The 21,716-nt window shown below is 35.4% G+C and overlaps 1 protein-coding gene across 2 annotated transcripts in view; it reads left to right on the forward strand.

Moving 5' to 3' along the window:
- Positions 1-21,716, forward strand: part of na (sodium leak channel non-selective protein na) — a 120,407-nt gene that overhangs the window by 58,336 nt on the left and 40,355 nt on the right. For both annotated transcript variants that reach the window (XM_083115503.1, XM_083115501.1), the window contains 6 exons: positions 3,880-4,086; positions 7,746-7,945; positions 9,877-9,999; positions 10,432-10,602; positions 10,933-11,112; positions 14,275-14,527. In XM_083115503.1, coding sequence (XP_082971629.1) covers positions 3,880-4,086; positions 7,746-7,945; positions 9,877-9,999; positions 10,432-10,602; positions 10,933-11,112; positions 14,275-14,527 — 1,134 coding nt within the window. The remainder of the gene's footprint in view (positions 1-3,879; positions 4,087-7,745; positions 7,946-9,876; positions 10,000-10,431; positions 10,603-10,932; positions 11,113-14,274; positions 14,528-21,716) is intronic.

A 21,716-nucleotide genomic window follows, 5' to 3' on the forward strand; every position in this document is an offset into this window, starting at 1 on the left:
GACTTAATCAGTGGTTGTTTTGATGGGTGCCATGTACTCACTGTACTGAATCCCTTCACTGCTGTTTTCAGGCTATCTAGACCAGAGTCCAGTATGATTTATTTTCAAGTAGCTCCCCACTTGTCCTCATAATATTGGGTCTGCATCAAAATTGGAAACCTTGTGTCCTGGTGGGAATCTCCTGGTTAATCTGCTTAAAAGTGTTGTTTTTGAGTGATTCTGATGACCCAGTTACTGACCGGGAACTAGATAATAACTTACTACAAGAATCAAGCATTGTGAATTCCATATCTGACGAGGAATTTTCAAAATCTGACATGACCAATGTTCAGTGTACACAATGAATTATTTCTTAGTTACGACAACAAGTTTATTTATCCATAAATGAAATATCCATGTAAATAAAATACAGTGTTTATTACATATTTTTCACCTAACACATATCACCCTTGAATATAAATCTTATCACTAGGATATATCTTTTGATTAGAATTAGTAATTACATACAGCCCAAGTTAACTTGTGATAAAAATGAAACGTTTTTTGACTTCTATTCTGTATATTTTGACCGATTTATGAAGAGATACTTGGAATGTACGATGGTGAGTCAAATGAAATCCTTAAAAGTGCTGTAAAAATATATGTATCAGTGGAAGTGAAACAAATGGTTATCATTTTTCTACATAATCCACTCCACGTTGAGTGCAAGTTTCCCATCGTTTACAAAGTGCTTCTATGCTCCAGAAAGAGAAAGTATTTTGGTTTTCTGCATAACCACGTATGCACCATCTCATCATCAGAACGGAACTTCTGTCCTCTTAGGGCCTCTTTAAGTGGTCCAAACAAGTGGTAACCACTTGGGGCAAAATCTGGGGAGTAAGGAGGATGTAGCAGGCACTCAAAATGCAAGTCCTTAAGTGTCGCAACAGTCATTCGAGCAGTATGTGGCTTATCATTGTCATGCTGCAAAATGACACCTGACGACAGCAGTCCACGTCGCTTTGACCTTATTGCAGGTTTCAGATGGTTCTTCATGAGATCACAATATGAAGCACTAGTTACTGTGTGTCCCCTAGGCATGTAGTGCTCCAGAATAACGCCGTGTTGGTCCCAGAAAATGGTCAGCATGACCTTACCGGCAGATGCTTGGCCTGGGCAAGGAGCATCTGCAACAGATGTCACACCACTTCTGAATTTCCTACTCCACTCATATACCTGTTGCTGTGACACACAAGCTTCAGCATACTGCATCTTCATTCTACGATGAATATCCAGAGGATTAATACCCTCACTCATCAAAAATCTGATCATAGAATGCTGTTCTTCCTTGGTACATGTTGTTAGTGTAGTGGCCATCTTGAAACTGCTCCTTCAACGACAACTGGTCACCAACACTCTTCTACCACCTATTGGAGAGAAAGTAAAGTACGAGCAACAGCACCACCAAATCTCATCACAAAAGCATAAATATTAAACATTTTATGACACTTTTAAGGTTTTCATTTGACATTAATCTAGATTAAAGTAATTAAAATCGATAATGAAAAAATATGAATTTTTCTCCAGGAAAACTTAATTTAATTTAGTTCTTAGCTGTTAATGAGCTTGATATGGGTTGTTATATATATGGGGTTTCAATGTTCCACAGTGGGAATAGAGGTGTCTACCTTACAGGATATGTTTTTGTTTGGTATATTCTAGATCAAAATAGGAACGTTCATTTTTTCATTAGCAGACAAACTATGTTGCAGTGAAGATCAAAATATTATATAAAGTTTCTTTTCAAGACTTGTGCTAGTCCAGTTAACCAGGTGTCTGGCTGCCATATAGGATAGCTGGAGGTAAGTTATTTCAGATGGGAATGCCCAATGTCCCTTTAGGCAGACAATGTCCCTTTAGTTCTAAAGTGGCTCTGATGCTCACTCAATGTTTACATTGGAGTAAAGGCAGCCACAGCATGGTGCTGATCCCATCATCTGCATTATGACTGAGATTGGCAATGTGCAGTGCATTACCTCCACATCCCCATGTGCTTTCATGGCATCGAACAGGGAATAACTTGAACTTTCTTACCTTTACGAAGTTTCTTTTTAGCAAGTGTTTCAATAATTCCAAAACAATGCTAAATTTCTCTTGACAGGCCATTCAGTTACACAGGTACCCTCTTTTCTTTTACATCCTAATCAGTTTCACCCACTTACTTTTCCTGTGGTTAAGGACACATCATTGTCATCAAACACAGTAATTGCAAAGTGGAATTTCCTAATAATAGGTCATATTTATGCAATTACTAAATTTGATGTTACTTTTGCTCATATTACTGAAAATGTTTTTCTCTAAGAAAAAATTCCAATATGCTGACCAAGGCAGAAATTAATTTTATTATAAAACATAAACTAAACGTAATGTTTCAACCTTCTAGCAAGGTCTTCTTCAGACTCTGCACCAAGTACAAATGTAACAAGGTACAAAACAGGATGATATATATACATAAAAAGTACTCCCCTCCAGACTATTAGACAGACTGAAAGACAGGTTGAAACAACATAGGGATGAAATGTTTTACTTAAGAGACTTAAGAGAGAGAGAGAGAAACAGGACATGACATAGAGTGGGATGAGGCTAAGCAGATTGGAAGGGAGAAGAGAATTCTAGTAAGAAAATTGAAGGAGTCCAAGGAAATAGAGAAGAAAGGTGAAGAAGACACAATGAACTGGAATGGGGGACTGAAGATAAGCAAAGAATGGAAGAAGGTGTTAGAAAGAGTGGAAAGGACAAGAGATAAAGATGAGAGAAGAAGGAAGAAGAATGAAGGAAAAAGAGCATGAGCTAAAGAGTCCAACCACATTCCAGATGGAAGAAAATGTTTAGCCTTTCAGGTGAAAGTATGGTTGACAAGGGAAAGCCACCTGCTAGAATGTTCCAGAACAACTTTCTAATAGTCTGGAGGGGAGTAATTTTTGTGTATATATATCGTCCTGTTGTGTACCTTGTTACATTTGTACTTGGTGCAGAGTCTTAAGAAGACCTTGCTAGAAGGTTGAAACGTTACGTTTAGTTTATGTTTTATAATAAAATTAATTTCTGCCTTGGTCAGCAAATTGGGATTTTTTCATATCATGGAAACAAGGCTTAATGGTGTTATTTTCTCTAAGGCAGTGGTTCTCAACCTTCGTGAGCCTGCCACCCAGTAAATTTGTTTTTTAAAAGTTTATGCCCCAATTCCAACAATTTTACTCGTAAATTGCTTTCTAGTTTTTTTAACTTTATACGTTAATTAATATGCATGCTTGAAATTCAATATTAATAAATAAATTATAGCATAATCATAGAGAGTATTTGAATTAGTTGACAGCCACTGGGTCTAATGGAATCTTTTAGTTTTCTCTGGCCAATATGATTCAAGTAATTTGGTAAGTGCTGATTTTCCATTTGCCTGTTCCATTTCAGACACCGAAAAATTCCAATTAATCAGAATATTTTCACTTCAATATATCTGTTAATGTGGATTGGTGCGCAAACTAAATTGACCGCAATGCCCATCCATCAACCTCCAAATTTGGATACATAAGCAAATATCCCCCAATTAGATTGATTGCTAACTGCCACTGTCACGAAACATTTTCTGTTATCGCAGTGGAAACCCTATCAAAAGGCCATCGTTCCAGGTGGTTGCCAGATCAGGCAAGTCACAAACCTGAGGAGAACCTATTGCAACCTGCTACAATCAACGCCAGTGTCCGGTACCTGGTTGAGAAACATTTCTCTAAAGTATCCAAAGATACTTAGCTCAGATACCACAATTGAAGTTTCATTAAATATGTATTATCTTTTGCAATAGCCTGTGGATTATAATTCTTCTTCCAATTTTACTTGCAGATAGTGCTGAGTTTGTTTGTAGCTGTGATCTTAGACAACTTGGAATTAGATGAAGATATAAAGAAACTGAAGCAGCTAAAGTTCCGTGAACAAAGCGCTGAAATAAAAGAAACTCTACCTTTTCGCCTTCGTATATTTGAAAAATTTCCTGACAGTCCACAGATGGCATCCTTGCATAAAGTACCGTCAGATTATAATTTACCAAAAGTAAGTACAAAATTTTGTGTTTACATGAAAACTTATATATTACAAGCTGTTTTCACCAGGTTTTAGTATGTTGTATAGGTGTCTATATTTGTACTAGGGTCATTCAAGGTTGACCAAGACTTTTATTTCTAGGAAAATATTGGAAAGTCCTACAAGCACCAAAGTAGGCCAGTTTTTCAAAGTATTCCCCTTGAGAATCCAGGCACAGACAATATTCCTGGTCTTTTCTTGCAAATGGTATTACATATGGCACCCTTCATGAAGGTTTTTATTTCCTAAAAAAAATCCACATGAATCATACATTACATGTCTAAGTCGGATGAACGATCCATGCAGTTCATTCGTCACCACCAACTATCGTTCTTTGCCAAACTGTTGACATCATTCATACACTTTCACCTGTACATCTTTTGTTCTCCATATATGCTTGCAATCTTCTCAAAATGTTATTTTACTCCGCTGTCTCACAGATACAGGCACGCTACTGTGCATGCACCAACTACATCAGGACGAACATGCATGACTCACGAAGGATGCAAGAACATTCTTTGGAAGTTTCATTGCTCCCCAGCTATTCACCACTTCTTTGTGCACAAATGTCACAGTCAATGTTGAATGACCTTTGTACATGCATGTGTCCGATTATGTCAGTGATGTTATATTACTTCCTATCATTCTAATTATAAACTTATTGCAGTATTCATAATGGAGTGTAAAAAAACATATATGAAGGATTAAAAAACTGTTAATTTCACAGGATCACTGACTCCATTGCCATAGGCTACTTGAATGCAGGTGGTATTGTGTCCTTGTAGAATTCAGAATTGTGTACCAGTGGTTCTATAGCCAACTAGCTGATTACCCAGCGTTGCCAAGGTATTTATTTATCCCAATCTTCTATTAGACAGGAAAATAATGAATTCTAACTATAGTGCAAAATGAACTTGGAGTTGAACGGCATTCGGAGTGTCACTATTCATCTTAGCGACCTCGTATACTATGGATTCCACACTAATATCGGTCGTTTTACATGTCACGCCCTTTCCACCCCCACCCCTAGGGGTGCCAGGGGTGTCTTGGAGTTGAACGGCATTGGGAGTGTCAATATTCATCTTAGCGACCACGTAAACTATGGATTCCACACTAATATCAGTCATTTTCGCAACACAAAGTCATATCAGCCTGAATGTTAGACAACCCAAGAAACAGTATTGTTGTGCGGGATTGCATAGAGTCACGGATGTCTGTTTGTGCAGAATTTAATATCTGTCATTTTGGATTATTTTTACATGTCACCCCTTCCCACCCCACCCCTAGGGTTGCCAGGGGTGTCTTACCCCAAAAATATTATTTCCAGATTGCAAAATATACATGTACCAAGTTTGGTTGAAATTGCTCTAGGTGTTTGAGAGTTATGCCAGAACAAATATGTATACACACCCACACACATACATCCATTTTTATATATATAGACACAAGTGGTTTGGATTCCACTTTAAACTGTAGGTCCAGTCCCGATTAGCCTTACTGTGCATAAAGTGGACTTAAAACACCAACTCAACAACATTATATATATATAGATTGTGAACTCTATAAGGATTTGATACTACCAGCATTTGAGAATAATTCGCCATATAGATAACGGAACTTAAAACATTCAACATGAGCAACAAGAGTCTCTCCTTTAAATATCATTGCAGCATGCTTTTAAATTCTAAGAAAAACAAATTGGACAAGATCACTTCTGTCTATACAGTTTATATATGTAGTTTTATCTCTATGTGTTTGTAAGATATACTTCTTCCATATGCTTATGCAGATGCATGATGGAAAAATTCCTACTTAGATCACCCACTTGCAGAATCAAGCTTTAGCCGCCTTGATTCTTAGTAAGAAGAATGTATAAAGGATTGGACTGACATAATTTTTGTCGATACTAATAAAGTACCAACACAATGTTAATTGATATCGGTAACTGACATTCTATCGATCCAATATTAAATTGCTTGTGTTCGAACGTGCATGATTCATTAAGGGAATGTTCACATTAAAGTGATAAGCAACAAGTTGGAAACAAACCTACAGAAATAAATGCAATCGTTCGTACAGAAGTGATCTGACAAACTGTATGTATCACTTGCCGCTTGTGTGTCACTCAGACTGGCCTCTTTCCTCAATAGTGTGCACCATGTCATCTTGGTCTATTGGTTGTGTCTGCACAGTAAATGCATTTTACAGACTGACGTTCCTACTGTGGTGCATTTAGTTTGTGGTTGTATTGCATTTAGTTTGTGGTTGTGTTAATGGTCCTTCACCTCCGAAATTAATGTATCCAACCTGGTGATGAAACAGAAACTACATATTCATATGGATTAAATGTTTATATTCATAAAATAATAACCACCAATTAATCATTGGTGTTTCTGTAAATCAAGAAGTTAATTAGTGGGCGAATCAGTTGCTCAAGTGAAAACCCAGAGTCACGTAAATTTCCAATGTGTGCTGGTGATATTTAAACGAAAGGTCCTGGTTAGGTTTAGGTGACAAACTTTACCTCTTCCAAGTTTCCACGTAGATCCTCAGTCAACGTTGTCTGGATCTATCAATAAGCAAAAACCCAGTAGGCAGGACAAGGAGTTTGAAACATGTGAGAGGAAAGCCGATATGTCTCCTCTTACTGTCCAAAGTTTGTCCTTTACATAACTAGAGACTGTTAATCTGTTGCCATGGCAGTCCATTAATAATCGAAGTTTGTTGATTCATTGCTCCAGCTATAATTCGGAAATTTGGAGTTTCAGCTTTCTATAATTTGTAAGTAAGAATCCCATCTAGTTCTTCATAAAATATTATTTTCTTTGGTTTTTCAATTGCTGACCATAATGGAAAAGAAAGAAATTAATTTCGCTAATGGTTCCGATTGTTTTATGATTTCTCCTAGCACAAAGACTATTATCGTAGAATTTTGGAAATCATTGTCACACGAAATGTGAACCTTCCTTAAAGTAATGAGCACTGTTTGGACTCGGAAAAAGGTTATTTATGTTGAAAAAACAACTTGGAAATTACCTTACACACTCCTCATGGACAAGATATTCTCAGTCAACAACCGACAGTAAATATTGTAGAAGCGTGGGAATGAATGTAGAAGTAAATCTGAACGTTAGTAGAATGCATTTAGGAACTTTATTTTAATGCTAAGGGAACCAAACCTAACCTGCCTAACCTAACCACGAAAGCATATATTGAACAAAACCTTAAGTAATCGCTAAAACTCCACAGTATGTGTTAACAGACGTACATCAAAATTGAACCACTTAAAATTTGCATTTGTAGCATGATGAAATCACAATAAAACAAAAGGAACTTGGGCCTTAATTTCATTGTTTTAGTCTCAAAAATCATCATCAGTGGAAAGCAGCCATCGGTATCTGTCTAACATATGACAGGGAAGTGTAACAATTCCATAGGTGGGCCTTTTTTACATAGGATAGGAAAGTGACCTCTGTAGAGGGAGCACCTGTCAATGTAAAGTTAAGATTCATGTAGGTCACATGTTTACAATTTGAATATTATATTTACTTATATATAACTTCAGTGTACATTTTAGAGCATGGAAACACACTTCTGTAAGTAGTAAAATATTTTAATCTGCATTTCAGGTTAGAGAAAGCTTTATGCGCCATTTTGTTTATGAGCAAACTGAAGAAGATGAGACTGAGGGAGTGAAAAAGATTAATGAAGTATTTGATAGCAAAATTGTATACAAGAAGAAAAGACCTGTCAAAACTCTGAACCCAACTCCAAAATTAAGGAACATGAGTATAGATTTGAGAAAAGCTACAATTAGTTACATCATTAAGTGAGTAACTGAAAATTATTTTGATTTTTCATGTGAAATGTTTATTGTTTTCAGGAATAATAATCCTCTTTTCAGCAATGGCAATATGTCCGGTACTCCATTGAACCACTACTGGTGCTTGAATTGTTCAGAGTAAATTTAAGCATTAGAATACAATACAATTAGAGTAGCCTGACAAAGCTACCAGACAGGCACTGAAATCAATCACAAACAAAAACTGCACGGAAGAATGAACCGTAAGTTGATTAGAATGAATTAAAATAGAAGTTTAACATTGTAAGTATGTTATGTCAAAATAAACATAAAGCCTAAAAACTATTAGTTTAGCTGGGAAAAATTTGTGTAGTTTAATTCTGTAACTAGAAAAATATTGTTATGATCTTGTAGACTTGCATAACATTTAGGCATTTGAAGAAATTTGTATAATACTAAAAGGTTATATGGGAATTTTTATATTCTCTGATATTGTCATAATCAGTGCTCGAAAAATCTTCTTCAGAGCTAGGCGCTAGCTCTGAATATCGTCTCCAGGAAACAACCTACTAGCAATTGTTCATACTACGGTGTTTCAAAAGTCGCGCAACCCAAACTTTGGAAATGTATATCTTGAAAACCGTAAGAGATATTTACACCGGTTTCCCTGCATTATAAAGCCATTTGAGATATTTCACAAATGCTAAAAAAATATCAGTTTAGCCACACAGAAAATTAGATAAATAAATAACTGGCAAAAGACAGTGTTAAAATTTTTCCAGAAATGCATTTTTGAGTGAGAAAAATATGTAAGAAATTATCAAAGGGTCATAATTGGATGTCTGATGCCATGTCAATCTGTCATTTGTGACCAATATTGATCATGTGCAGCATTTGATAGATTTTTGACTGGCGATTTATGGGTTGTGTGGTGACATTTTTGGGACATATCCTCCATAAATGGCAACACTAGCAGGTCAAAATTTTGTCAACAGACGCATGCAACATGTGCTTAAATATTGGCCATACTACATGACACGGGTTAGGTGGTAGAACAGCCTCAGGCTGAACCTCGCCCACGGAAATAAAGGATGAAGAATCTTCAAAATTTTGTACATAATACAGCAAACGATCACAGATACCAGGCTGAAAATTTTAGTCGCCATGGCGACCTGGTAACCTTGATTTTTCGAGTCCTGGTCATAATCACAGTTGAAAGATCGTAAGGTATTTACCTGCATGTAATTCACTAATGGAAGTCTGTCTGTTAACGATAATTTTCTTGTTGTACATAAATTAAAAATTAAATATATCATGGATGTGCAAGATTCAAACCACGAGTATAAAAATCGAGATATTTATGACTGTGGGTTCAGTCTAATTAAGTTACTTTCTTAGTTTTCAAAACACATCATATTTTCCATCTCAGTTTTATGGGCTTAAGGTGGTTCCTGAACAGGGTCAAGTCTAGTAGGTACCTAAAGAAGAAGTATTCCCTCCATCTCTCCACCTGCTAGAGTTCCGAATGATATGCATGTGGTTCTACTAAAGGTACATACATCTATGAATAAGTGCCATTTAGCTAACAGGTGCTTGGATTAAGGTAGTTTCTTAGTGGGACCAGGTCCATATAAGTACCCACACAACTGTACTTGGTTGAACTTCATGTACTAGTTGTCCCAACAGGCTCAATTATTGTGAATATTTTGCTTTCCGCATATTTTGTACTCCAGTTACGTCGTAACCAAATACTAAAGAAAATAACCTGTTGGAAATGGGCTTCTGTGTTTGAGTTTTCTCCAGCCCTGCCTTGAAAAGGCATCACTGCAGGCCATCCATAGTCATCATTCTCCCGGAAGCAGGAGCCACAGATATGTAACCAATTATGTAACAAGGAGCGTAACAAGATATTATTAACTGTTCGTATCAGATTTAACAATGTCTCTCTTTTTCCTAAGTGATTCAAATAATCAACGGCTTCTTCTTGGAGACTCAGCAATGATACCTGTACCAGGGAAAAGCACCATTAAGCCACAAGGAACCATCAGCAGTGCTAAACAATTAAGGCTGGATCAGAAGAAGTGAGTTTCAGTTCTCTACTACAGAGATCAAACCTTATAGAGTATTAGCTATGCATGGTTTAAACACCATACGAAGTATGGTTTCATTACAATTTGTATGATTTGTGAATAAGTTGTGTTTAAGTGCACTATTTTGTTATTAGTTTTATGAAAGTATAGGCATAATTCATGCACCTCAGTTTTATAAAGTGAGCTTCCACACAGTTGAATGGTTTGCAATCTTGCCTTTGGTGCAAGTTGTCCAGAGTTCAGTCTCTGGTGAAAACTTCAAAAATGTTGATGTTAACGTTACTGGCTATGGGCATAAAATTTGCCAGTAACTGATAGTGTACTACTTCAATATGAAATGACTCTCTTGCTGATATTTGTCGTGCTTTATTGTGTGATTATGTTTCGTGTAAAATATTGCAACATGTTTAAATTTAATTGCAGGTCAATTCGAAGAAGTGTAAGAAGCGGCTCAATTAAACTGAAACAAACATATGAACATCTGATGGAAAATGGAGATATTGGTGCTATGAACAGGGTCAGTTCGTCTCGCAGGCCTCAAGATCTTGATATAAAATTGCTGCAGGCAAAAAGGCAACAGGCTGAAATGAGGAGGTTGGTAATATAATTTCTCAGAAAATAACATTATATTTATGTAGTATGATTGCTACATACAGATCAAAATAATGAAGTTAGGGCATAGTTTATACCTGGTGCCAACATAATTTATGATAAATAACTCATATGTAGCATTTTTGAAAACCAGTTCTGCTTTACATTTAACCACATACGGAAATGTCTGACGTTTTTGTAGTCAGTCTACATTAATTTACAGCATAATGAGAACATTTATAACACTTTTTTTTGTTGATAAGTGTACATGCACACCTTACGCGAAGGAAATGGTGTATAAATTGTGAACTTGGATTATTTTCTTCTCCACAGAAACCAGCGGGAAGAGGATCTGAGAGAAAATCACCCTTTCTTTGACACACCTTTGTTTTCTGTTCCAAGGGAGAGCAGCTTCAGAAAGTTATGCCAACTGATAGTATATGCACGGTATGATGCCAGATTAAAAGATCCACTGACTGGAAAAGAGAGGAAAGTCCAGTATAAAAGACTGCAGTAAGTTATGCAAAATATATGTTTTGTACTGTCCTATTGTTCACAGTGTATGCAATGACATATTTACATGACAGTCTCAACACTATTAAAATTGATTAATAGGTCAGCTCAGTTGTTACCAAACTTTTTCATTTCAAGGCACCCTTATTGTTTCAAGATTTTTCCATGGCATCCACGTCAGAATGTAGGCCTATCTAACACTTGAAATGCTCGGTTAGTGTGGTTAGGTAGCTTGCCTTAAGTTAGAAAATAAACCCATATTTCAAATTCAGAAATATTTTATATGTAAAAGTACTAAAACCGTGTGTAGATTAAAAAGTATGTGTCATTTCAGTGAAAATATTTGAACATTTTGCGGTGCCAGCCATAGTGCTCCAGGGTGCCATGGTGCACACTTTAGAAACCACTAGGTTACCTGTTAATTAGTATTTAGTGATTTAATGAAAAGGGTGCGATTCTTTCTAGATGATATATTTAATAACCTAAAGCCTTTGTCTCCCAGAATTTAACCCTTCGCTCACCCTAGGATACAGTGGCGTCTCGTCCCTTGGGGCTTCCGGGGCTTAGCCCCTAAAGAAAAACGGACGTATTCACGTAATTATCAATCACCATAATTCATAACTATCACACAGTCCTTTAAAAGGAGATTTTTACCCACGTAAATTCATCGTCTGTTGCAATGGATACGACAACGCTCCTAGCGGCATTGATGTCAATTATCGCTTTCCGGGGCACGTCGCAAAGGAAGGCGTGGCCTACACCCACCTACGCTACAGTGAAGGTCACATGCTAGCAGAGAGAGGAGGGGAGAGTGCAATGGATTTGAGTGCTGATTCGGGGCTAGCTCCGTTGCGTCACGTTCGATCTTGCGTGTTGTTCTGTAGTGTTTTGGTGGCTTTCATTCGCTATGTTTGAGTGAGTTTGGCAGGGTTGATGTTCGAACAAAAATTGATGAAGGACATAGGCTGTCAATTACAAGACACAATGAATTTGTCCGGAAAAATAGGCATATATTAAATAGAATTATCAATTGCTTAAAATTCTGTGGTCGACATGAACTTGCTCTACGAGGACATAATGAAAGAGAACAATCTTTAAACAGAGGCATCTTCCCAGATTTATTATCCCTTCATAGAAGAGGGAAAACTAAAGAGGGAAGTTCGTGTTCTTTATTGTAGTGAAGAGTTGAAAAACAAACTCTATCAGTAGATTGCATTCATTTTTTATTTAAAATTATTTAGAGGATACCTTTTCAGAAACAGTAAAAATGACAAACATAGTTTTAATAACTCCAGTGGCAACAGCTGAATCTGAACGATGTTTCAGCACATTGAAGTGTATTGAAACCTGCTTAAGAAATGCAATGGGGCAAGACAGACCAAATGTCTTGGCACTTGCTTACAATAGAGATAGAATACATTTCAAACATAGAGGGCTTCAACGAAAAAGTAATAACAAAATTTGCTGCGCAGAAGAACAGGAGTCAGCGTTCATAGAAAGGTACGTTTCACAACAATACCTGTTTCTTAAGTCCAGTTTTGTAGTTTAGAAGAAGATAAATACCCATTTTTTTGTAATTCATGTAATTTGTCATTACATTTTAAATTCTTTCAAAAAAGTAAGTCCAGTTTTGTAGTCTAGAAGAAAAAAATACCTATTTTTTGTAATTCATGTGAATTGTCATTACTATATTTTAAATTCTTTAAAAAATAAGCCCCGGCCAGATTTGAGGCCACGAGATGCCACTGCTAGGATATAATTGCAAGTTTTCAGGCCCAGATAATGATTCACTTACTAATTTTGTGTAGCTGTCATTTTGTAATGTGTCTGTCCAGATGATACCATTGTGGCATTGTTCACAGTCTGTGCAGACATGTCATTTTCATGACAGTGCATGTTTTGGGAGCACCACACACTTGTATAGCAACCATGTAACCATTTTCTGCGAACATATTTTATTTCCATGCTCACTGAATTTGTGTTTTGATTCTTTGGTAATTATTTTATTTGATTCCATTCAATTATTACTGCTACTATTTCTGTCTAAATGAACTTGAAATCTGATACTTGTCACGAATAAAGAACAACAGATCCGAACATGGCTTTCTGAACTAGGTGATGAGAAATGAGAAGACCTGGGTAGAATCTTTGATTCTCAGGGACAAGAGATAATGTTGTTGAGGAGTCATTGAAAAGTGATCGTGGCAGCAATGCGGATCAATCTCATTATGAGTGTGAACATAAAGTACTTGTCCTTTCTCCTCAATATATTGTGCAGGAAAATCTGCGAAGTATAATATACATCCCTCTTGTTCGATCCCAGGCCGGTTCAAGTCCGGGAACTTTTCAACGTTGGAAGCAGCCCGGCACCCACCCAGCATCGAATGACATGACTACCTGGGGGAAACCCTGGTGGGTAAAGGTGGTCAGGGGCGTGATGCTGATCACATCACCCCCACTCACGACCGGATCAAGAAAGTGTGAGGCATTACCCCCACACCCCCTATACACCTTCATGGCATGGTGCTAAGCACAGGGGAGCACTTTACTTTTCTTCACTTTTTTACTTGTCAACAAGTTATTATGGAGTGTATTACTAATGTTAAGCAATTAGTTAACATCAAATGTAAATTCAAAACAATGATTAAAAAAAATTGTTTTACTTGATAATTTTTGTCTCATATTAGGTAATTAGTAATATTGCATTACAAGAATATCATTTTGTTACTATATAATAAATAAGATAACTTTTAACTTATAAATTATATGCAATTAATACTTATAAACTATCTTTAATGTGATGAATGTAAAAAGATATTAAAAAAACATGAAATTCAAATGTGAGTGACACACTCACACGTATACCAACCTCATTACTCTGGAACATGTGTACCAATGAAGGGTTAATCTTTTCAGATTGTCCACTCAACCACAGACATTGCAGAAGTAATAACGTTTACAAATTTCTTCTTGTTATTTTATTATTAATAGTTTTGTGTATTGTTTCAATCATTACATTCTTTATCTTGAATTTGCTGACAGCAAAAGTTTATGTAATTAGATTTAATTCAGTACAGTATGCAGTGTGCTTAATTATTTTTTTTTTCATTTAAAATATATCTTTGTGTGTCATTAATACTTTGTAATTCTCCTATCTTTTAGCAATTTCTTAGGTCTTGCGACTTACTTAGACTGGGTAATGATCTTTGTGACAACCCTGTCTTGTATATCCATGATGTTCGAAACTCCATTCTACAGAGTGATGGAAACCACAGCCCTACAAATAGCTGAATACGGTTTTGTTGTATTTATGAGTCTTGAGCTTGCTCTTAAAATATTGGCAGATGGTCTGTTTTTCACTCCAAAGGCATACATCAAGGATGTTGCTGCCGTTTTGGATGTTTTTATATACGTGGTAAGTTTTATTCTTTTGTTTGTTCAAAGGTTTTTTATATGTCGTATTTAGTTTCTTTTTCAAGCTTTTTATTACATTGAGAAATGCCCAGATCCACCAAATTTAGTTCGTTGATTGCTTGAGATGAGAATAATGCACCTAAGATGACCACCGTAGCTACTTCTGTTCCACTACAGGGTGTAACATGTATTGAATCTGGCTTTTGCCAGCTATACTGTTTGCCATGTTAGGTGCCATTTTGTACTAACTCTCTGGTTCATTGTCTTTGCTCATAGATCTTACATCTGTCCCTATCCTGGACAACATCAATCCACTCTTGACCGTTCTTACCAGGTATTGGTATTGTCATTTCATCCTCGTCTTGGCCTTCCTACAGGTCTCTTACCATTAGGTTCCGAAAACTCTTGAGTTGATCCGGTTTGATTCCTGGAGTGGCTGATCTATGGTCACAATTCTCCGACCTTCTGCCTGCATAAACAACCAGCTCTGAGGTTCACTAAACCTATAATAAATAATGGTTTACCTAGGAGTAAAGGTAGCTGGAGCATGGTGTTGATTCCATCATTGCATGGCTAAGATCGTGAATGTATAAGACCCTACCTCCACATTCCGTCGTCGCCTTGTAATCAAGGGGTCCCGGGTTCGATACCCGGTGGAGGCACATAGTGGTTCAGATTCCACTTTAAACTCTAGGTCAAGTCCCGATTAGCCTTACTGTGCACAAAGTGGACTTAAAACATCAACTCAAGCCAAACCAAAAACGTACCGCCACATCCCTCTAGGTACCCTCATAGGATGGTGCAATGAGCGTAGAGAACTTTCCCTTTTCCAGGTCAGTCAGAATGATGTCACGTGTCTCTCTTTTTTTCTTTCATCTTTCCATCCTTTATTTCTTCCTTTCTTGTCTCCTGCAGTGATCAAGTAGGAGGCATGGGGTAGTGAGTTCTTGGGTGTCCCATCGATTAGCAATGTTTCTTTATTCTTCATTAGTGTAGTTTTAACCATTTTTTGGTCAGTATAATTCAAACTCAGTATCAGCACAATAGGTAGTAGCTATGGTGCTATATTGGAAAGGAAATTTCAATTTACATATGCTGATGAATTGTGTTTATATTCAAACAATAATAAATACCTTTATAATTATTATATTGATAAAAATAAAAGAAAACTAGAAACAACAAAAAGTACAAGAGCATTTATAACATATCAATGCTACACATAAGAAGAAAATATATCTTTGTTATCTCCTTCCAGGATAAAGCAAGTCCTTGTATCCACAATTCTGAGCTTCAGTTTTCAAGATTCATCATCTGATCAAACCACATCCAAACGTAGAACATATAACTGTCACTCTATGCAACCTTCCTCCAAGCACTTATTTGAGGAAGTGTAACATTTACAAGCCTGCCCGTTAAGGAAGATGAAAACAGATACTTATTCACTGCTTCCAATTCAACATGGCATCCATTATACATATCAGTGTCATTGCACAACTTTCGAATCTTTATCAGATTATATCATGATCAAAGTTCATTCAAGTCATAAAAGGCTTCTATATAACTTAAGCATCCAAGTTATTATCACATTGCCAAGTTTAATGCTTTAAAAGCAACAATTATTGTACAAATATATCCCCATTCCATAATGCCAAATTTGTACTTATCTTTGTTCCATCTTGAGCCTCTACCAAGTCCTAGACAACTAGTATCAGAGCAACTAGTTCAAGCCAGATCTTTTAGTATGTGCAATCTTCAATTGTTTTTGTTTTATATTTTTGTCCATAAGTGCTTAACAACTTGAATGTTTGTGTTGTAAATGTACATATTTGCTCTGTTACAGCTATTTTACTATGTATATTACAATATACTTATCTAATGATTACAATAACCATTTTTTGAATGTTGATACAAAATACCAAGTATGACATCATATTATACATTGAACAATTTTAAAGAGTTGACCTTTGTATATAAACCTTGAAGCCAATGCAAATGTACACAATTTCAATAAATTTAATTATAAATTTGAATGTATCATATCTTTCTTGTCTGAAAGAACACATATGATTGAAGATATTTGTTTTTCATATTGCCAGTCAAAAATAACTGTTATGACTAAATTATTATAAATATTGCACAAATGTGGAACTTTGAACTTAGCCTAACCTTTTTCACATGTTGTTATGACAATGTATTATTTATATTGTCATACTGGCGCTCAACAAGGGACGAACCCACAACAACAGATCTGAGCACTACTGAGACTTTTAACATATAATAATTAATTTAATGCCTCTATATTTACAAACTGTTTTCATGTTTAGCATTATAATCAACTGAGTATAACTGAATATTTGTTTTCCAACAATAGAACAAGAACATGTTCATCATGAACCAATACAGTGCAACTACACATAGTGAGTTTTTAGTACATAATAATGTTGAAAAACAAACAAAAAAAATCAAGTTGTACATACCAACAATTATCTAATGAAGTTCCATATGAACCATTTTTACATAAAACAATGTAGCTACATAACATTTTTGTTTATTATGAACCAATGAAGCACCATTAAGAACTTCATTCTTAATCTGAGAGCATAATTTCTATATTAATCTTTATTTAGCCAAAAATATATTAATTATAATTTTCTATATGTAGAGTAAGTTACCTATGATCCAACTAAGTTTCCCATTGGGTATTCATCCATTTGTCTAGTAACATCAGCTAACAAGACAAGAATCTAAGTCCCTGCATCAAAAGCAAACATCCTCAGATTTACAGAGTGTCAAAACTAAGATTTCTTACATCACAAATCAATTCATGCAAGAAATGTATAAGTTATGATGTGCGCACAAAAATTATAAATCTCAAATAACTGTTGTTCCTGAACTCACAGCGTCACGGCACGAATTTTCTATTCTGCCCTTTGTGAACACATTTTGGAGCCATAATGCATTCTAGCATTTTAAAGGAACCTACTACTTGACTTAAGTTTAGATCAAAACGTCTTTGCTTCTTGTCAAGTTTATTTCTATTTGAGCCTACAATTCAACTCTTGGAATCTCAGAGCTCTATAAAATGTTTTTACGCCACAGCTAAATCTTAGCATTAAAATCTATTATGGACATGCTATCACATTATATTATACATTTTTTGCACCCAAAATACACATAACAAAGAATATTTGTTATATTGAATTTTTCCACCGTTAATCTCAACTAAGGATCAAGATATATGAATGAGGACCAATGTCAGATTACGAAGATCAACTTAAGGCAAACTCTACAGATGAATACTTCATACCTGAACTAATGTTTCAGGCTCAAGGAAAGAAGCACGAAAAATGAGAAAATTTTTACATTGACATCTGATTAAAGAAAAATTGTGCATAAAGTACTGTGACTAACTGTACCACCCTTAAGCAACAGTGTAAGAGAAGAACTCAACCAACCAACCCTCATGGGTATGGTTGTGAAACAAAGCAGTATCTTTTGTCCTTCAAACCAACAAAATAAACAACATGTTATCAGTTAAGATATCATTATCATGTTTTGTAATGATGAAGAAAATATTACATTATACATTTATGAAGTATGAACATAAATATTGGATATATAATCTCAGATGTATAACACTGTCAAACATCTACATGTGCGTATTAAAAAGAATTTACAACCATGAATCAATTTTTGATTATCAGAATTGCTTTGAGTTTGCAATTGAGAAAATACTATCTGAAATTGTCAAATAATTAATCAATCTGTGTCTACTCTTAATATAGATCACACTTATAGAGAATGACATCACACTGACACTACCTTGTGAAAGCTCATTATTATAATATCTTCAAGTGCAAAGATATTATATGATCATGTCAAAGTCCTTTAATATGCTGTCAAAATAAATCACAAATTAACGTTGTTATTCATTTAGAATAAAACAACTAAAATATACCTCATACCAACAAAATTTCATCCTAGTCTGTGTAAATATTTTATCAATCCGAGCAAGTGCATTGATAAAATAACATATCTCTGAGGCTTAATTGACTAAAACCTTTTTAACGTAGTCATGTGTGATTTCAGAAGTCATCAAAAATACATCTAACATAGTTTTAATCCAAAACATGGTAAGAATGGTTATCTCAAAAGATACTTGATACTTACGATCATTATAAATATAAGACACGTGGCTCAGAGTAATCACTTATTTAATTAAGTACATTTATATTATAACATAAATGGAACATTACATTCCCTGAAAAAACTAGTATAACTGGTCTTAATATGTATCTTTCCTTCATAAATTTATACCCCTAAGATGTGGAAGTAGTCGACCTTCAATCATCATATATAGCAGCATCATCGTGTGACTTAGCTTGATAAGTGTATTTGAAATCATAAATACCTAACCTATCAACACTACACGATTACTGTTGGAAGAATCCAAACTTGATAAAGCACCAGAGATAAATATGCATCATAAAAAGAAATATATATATTCATATAATAAATATTTCTACATTAAGTGTCACAATAGGACTTACTATGGCCTGTACGTGAACACTTCACAATGCTTTCATGCAACTGTGGCATGGAATTATGAGTGACGAGCTTGGATCATCTAGTGGATGTCTCTGCTACATGTCAACTTCATAAAATATACGAGGAAACAATTCATCTTCAGGAATTATTGACTTAACAATTCCCTAATAGCAAATAAAATAATTCTCGTATATAAGCATTTTAAATGCACTTACATTCTTGGTACACTACCACTACTTAACTAACATCTTGGGTAACATCTTTCACCAGCTATTCAAGTTTGTTACATAGATGAACTATTATTAAAGTGTTTTAAAATTTGCTTTTGTTGTGCATAATAATGCCAAGTTTCCCACAAACATCCGGAGTTATATTTAAGTATAATAAACTTAAATATAGTGATCATGCAACTAAATTGTGCATAAAATAAATCACAAACTTTTACTTCAAAATATTATATTGTATTTTTGTCCATCAAAATGAACAGTAGTACTGTGGTCAAATATACCTCCCTAGACCAACAGTCTAGAAGATACTCCCAACCAACCACCCTTGTAAGTTGATGTGTTAAGCAGTTACTACCTCTATATAAGATATAGCAGCTAAAGAAACGTCAAATTGTTCTTGTTTATTTTGAACAAGAAATTTCTGCACCAGATCAGCATGTGAGCTATTGATATTCTGCAAATGTTGCAACCAGAATTTCCTCTTACCAAGTGAACACCTCCATAACTTTACGTGTTCAATGGCCACATTTTCAATAAAATCACCATTCATGCAAAACAAAATTGAAATACGAGAATCCCCAAAATTTTTTATACATAAGTAAGGACCCTCAAACAGAAAACAATATTTTCTTATAGGATTATCATCCATGTCTCTCTGTCTACATTTGACAAAAACAAGATCACCAGGTGAGATTGATATTTTATTCACTTCCTTTTTGTTCAATTTATCTAACCTTTTTGTTCTAGCAGTGTGGCTCTTAATTTGAGACATGATTAGTTTTTTGTTCCATGGTATGATATCACCTTGAGAACAAAATGCATCACCCAAATTAAAATTTGGCTCTTTGTTTAGTCTCAACTCTATAGGAGCAAATCCTGTATGTGAGGAAATAGCATTATTTAGCCAATGCAAAGCCAAGCTAACATGCTGTGGCCATCGTGAGTGGTTGTCTATGCACAACACCCTCATGACACGATTAAGTTCAGCATGATAACGCTCCACCATATTGGATGAAGGGTGATATGGAGGAGTAAACACAAGTTTAATACCATACTCCTTCATCTTTGTATTAAATATGTGTGAACGAAATTGCGGTCCATTATCAGAAATTATTTTTTCCGGTATGCCGAGATGCACAAAATAAATTTCACATAATTTTTTCAATACAGAAACAGCATTGCTGTTAGGTATAGGATAAGCAATCAAGTATCTGGAAGCTGCGTCCAAAATAGTGAAAAGGAAACGTTCACGTTTAGGACCCATGGTAAAAGGACCTTGTAAATCAATAAATAAAATCTTACCAGGTTCATCAGTTAAGTGTATTTTGGCTAAATGTTTAGCGGGGTGCCTGTTTGGTTTTGTACGAACACAAATATCACAATCTGTGACATATTGTTGTACGTCTTTTCTCATGCCTTTCCATTGAAAGTGACGAAATATTTGAGAAAGAGTACGACTTGCACCAAAATGGCCTGCTAAGTCATGAAATTTGTGCAAGACCAAACCAACTAGAGAAACAGGAATACAAATCCTAAGTTTTTGTGTGTTGTGAAAATCCTTGACACACAATATATTATCCCTAAGTACGTACTGCTTACTCCAAGTCCTACCTCTTGGATTAACAGTATCAATTGAGGGATGTACTAAATATTCTCTTATTTCCATTAATTCTGCATCATTCTCTTGTGCTTTAATTAAACTCTTAATGTCTGTGATTGGTTTTAAAACATCTTTAAACTCCAATGAGTTAATTTGATACATCAGATCATCCTGCAAAGGAAAAGTTCTGCTAAGAAGATCTGCGAAAATATTCTCGGATCCCTTGCAGTACTGTATATCAAAGGAATACTGCTGTAATTGCACAAACCATCGGGTTAAGCGTGCATTCCAAGTATGTGCAGTTTCTAGCCAGGTAAGTGCTTTGTGGTCTGTCACCACAACGAAATGTCTACCTTTAAGCAGTGAACTAAATTTATCTATTGTATATAATATGGCTAAAACTTCCATTTCTGTGGATGTGTATGACTTCTCATAGTTTCGAAGTAACCTGCTTACAAAACCAAGAGGTTTGAAATCACCATCAATTACCTGAAAGCAATATCCAGCCACACCTATCATCGAGGCATCAGTTTGTACATAAAATGTGTGTGTAAAATTAGGGAAGGCTAAAAGCACATGCTCACTAATTTTATCTTTCAGAGTGTGAAAGGCTATTGAAGCTTTCTCAGTCCACTGCCATTTAGTTTTGGTTTTTAGCAAGTCATACATTGGCTGTGCAATAATTGCATAATTTTTTATATATTTACTGATCCAATTAAAGCAACCTAGAATTTTCTGTAGTTGCTTCAAAGAATTAGGAATAGGTAAAGCCATAATTGATTGCACATACTTAGGATCCTTCTTATATCCTAAAG

This window comes from Lepisma saccharinum, chromosome 30, assembly GCF_977018435.1.
Source record: "Lepisma saccharinum chromosome 30, izLepSacc3.1, whole genome shotgun sequence".
NCBI lineage: Eukaryota > Metazoa > Arthropoda > Insecta > Zygentoma > Lepismatidae > Lepisma > Lepisma saccharinum.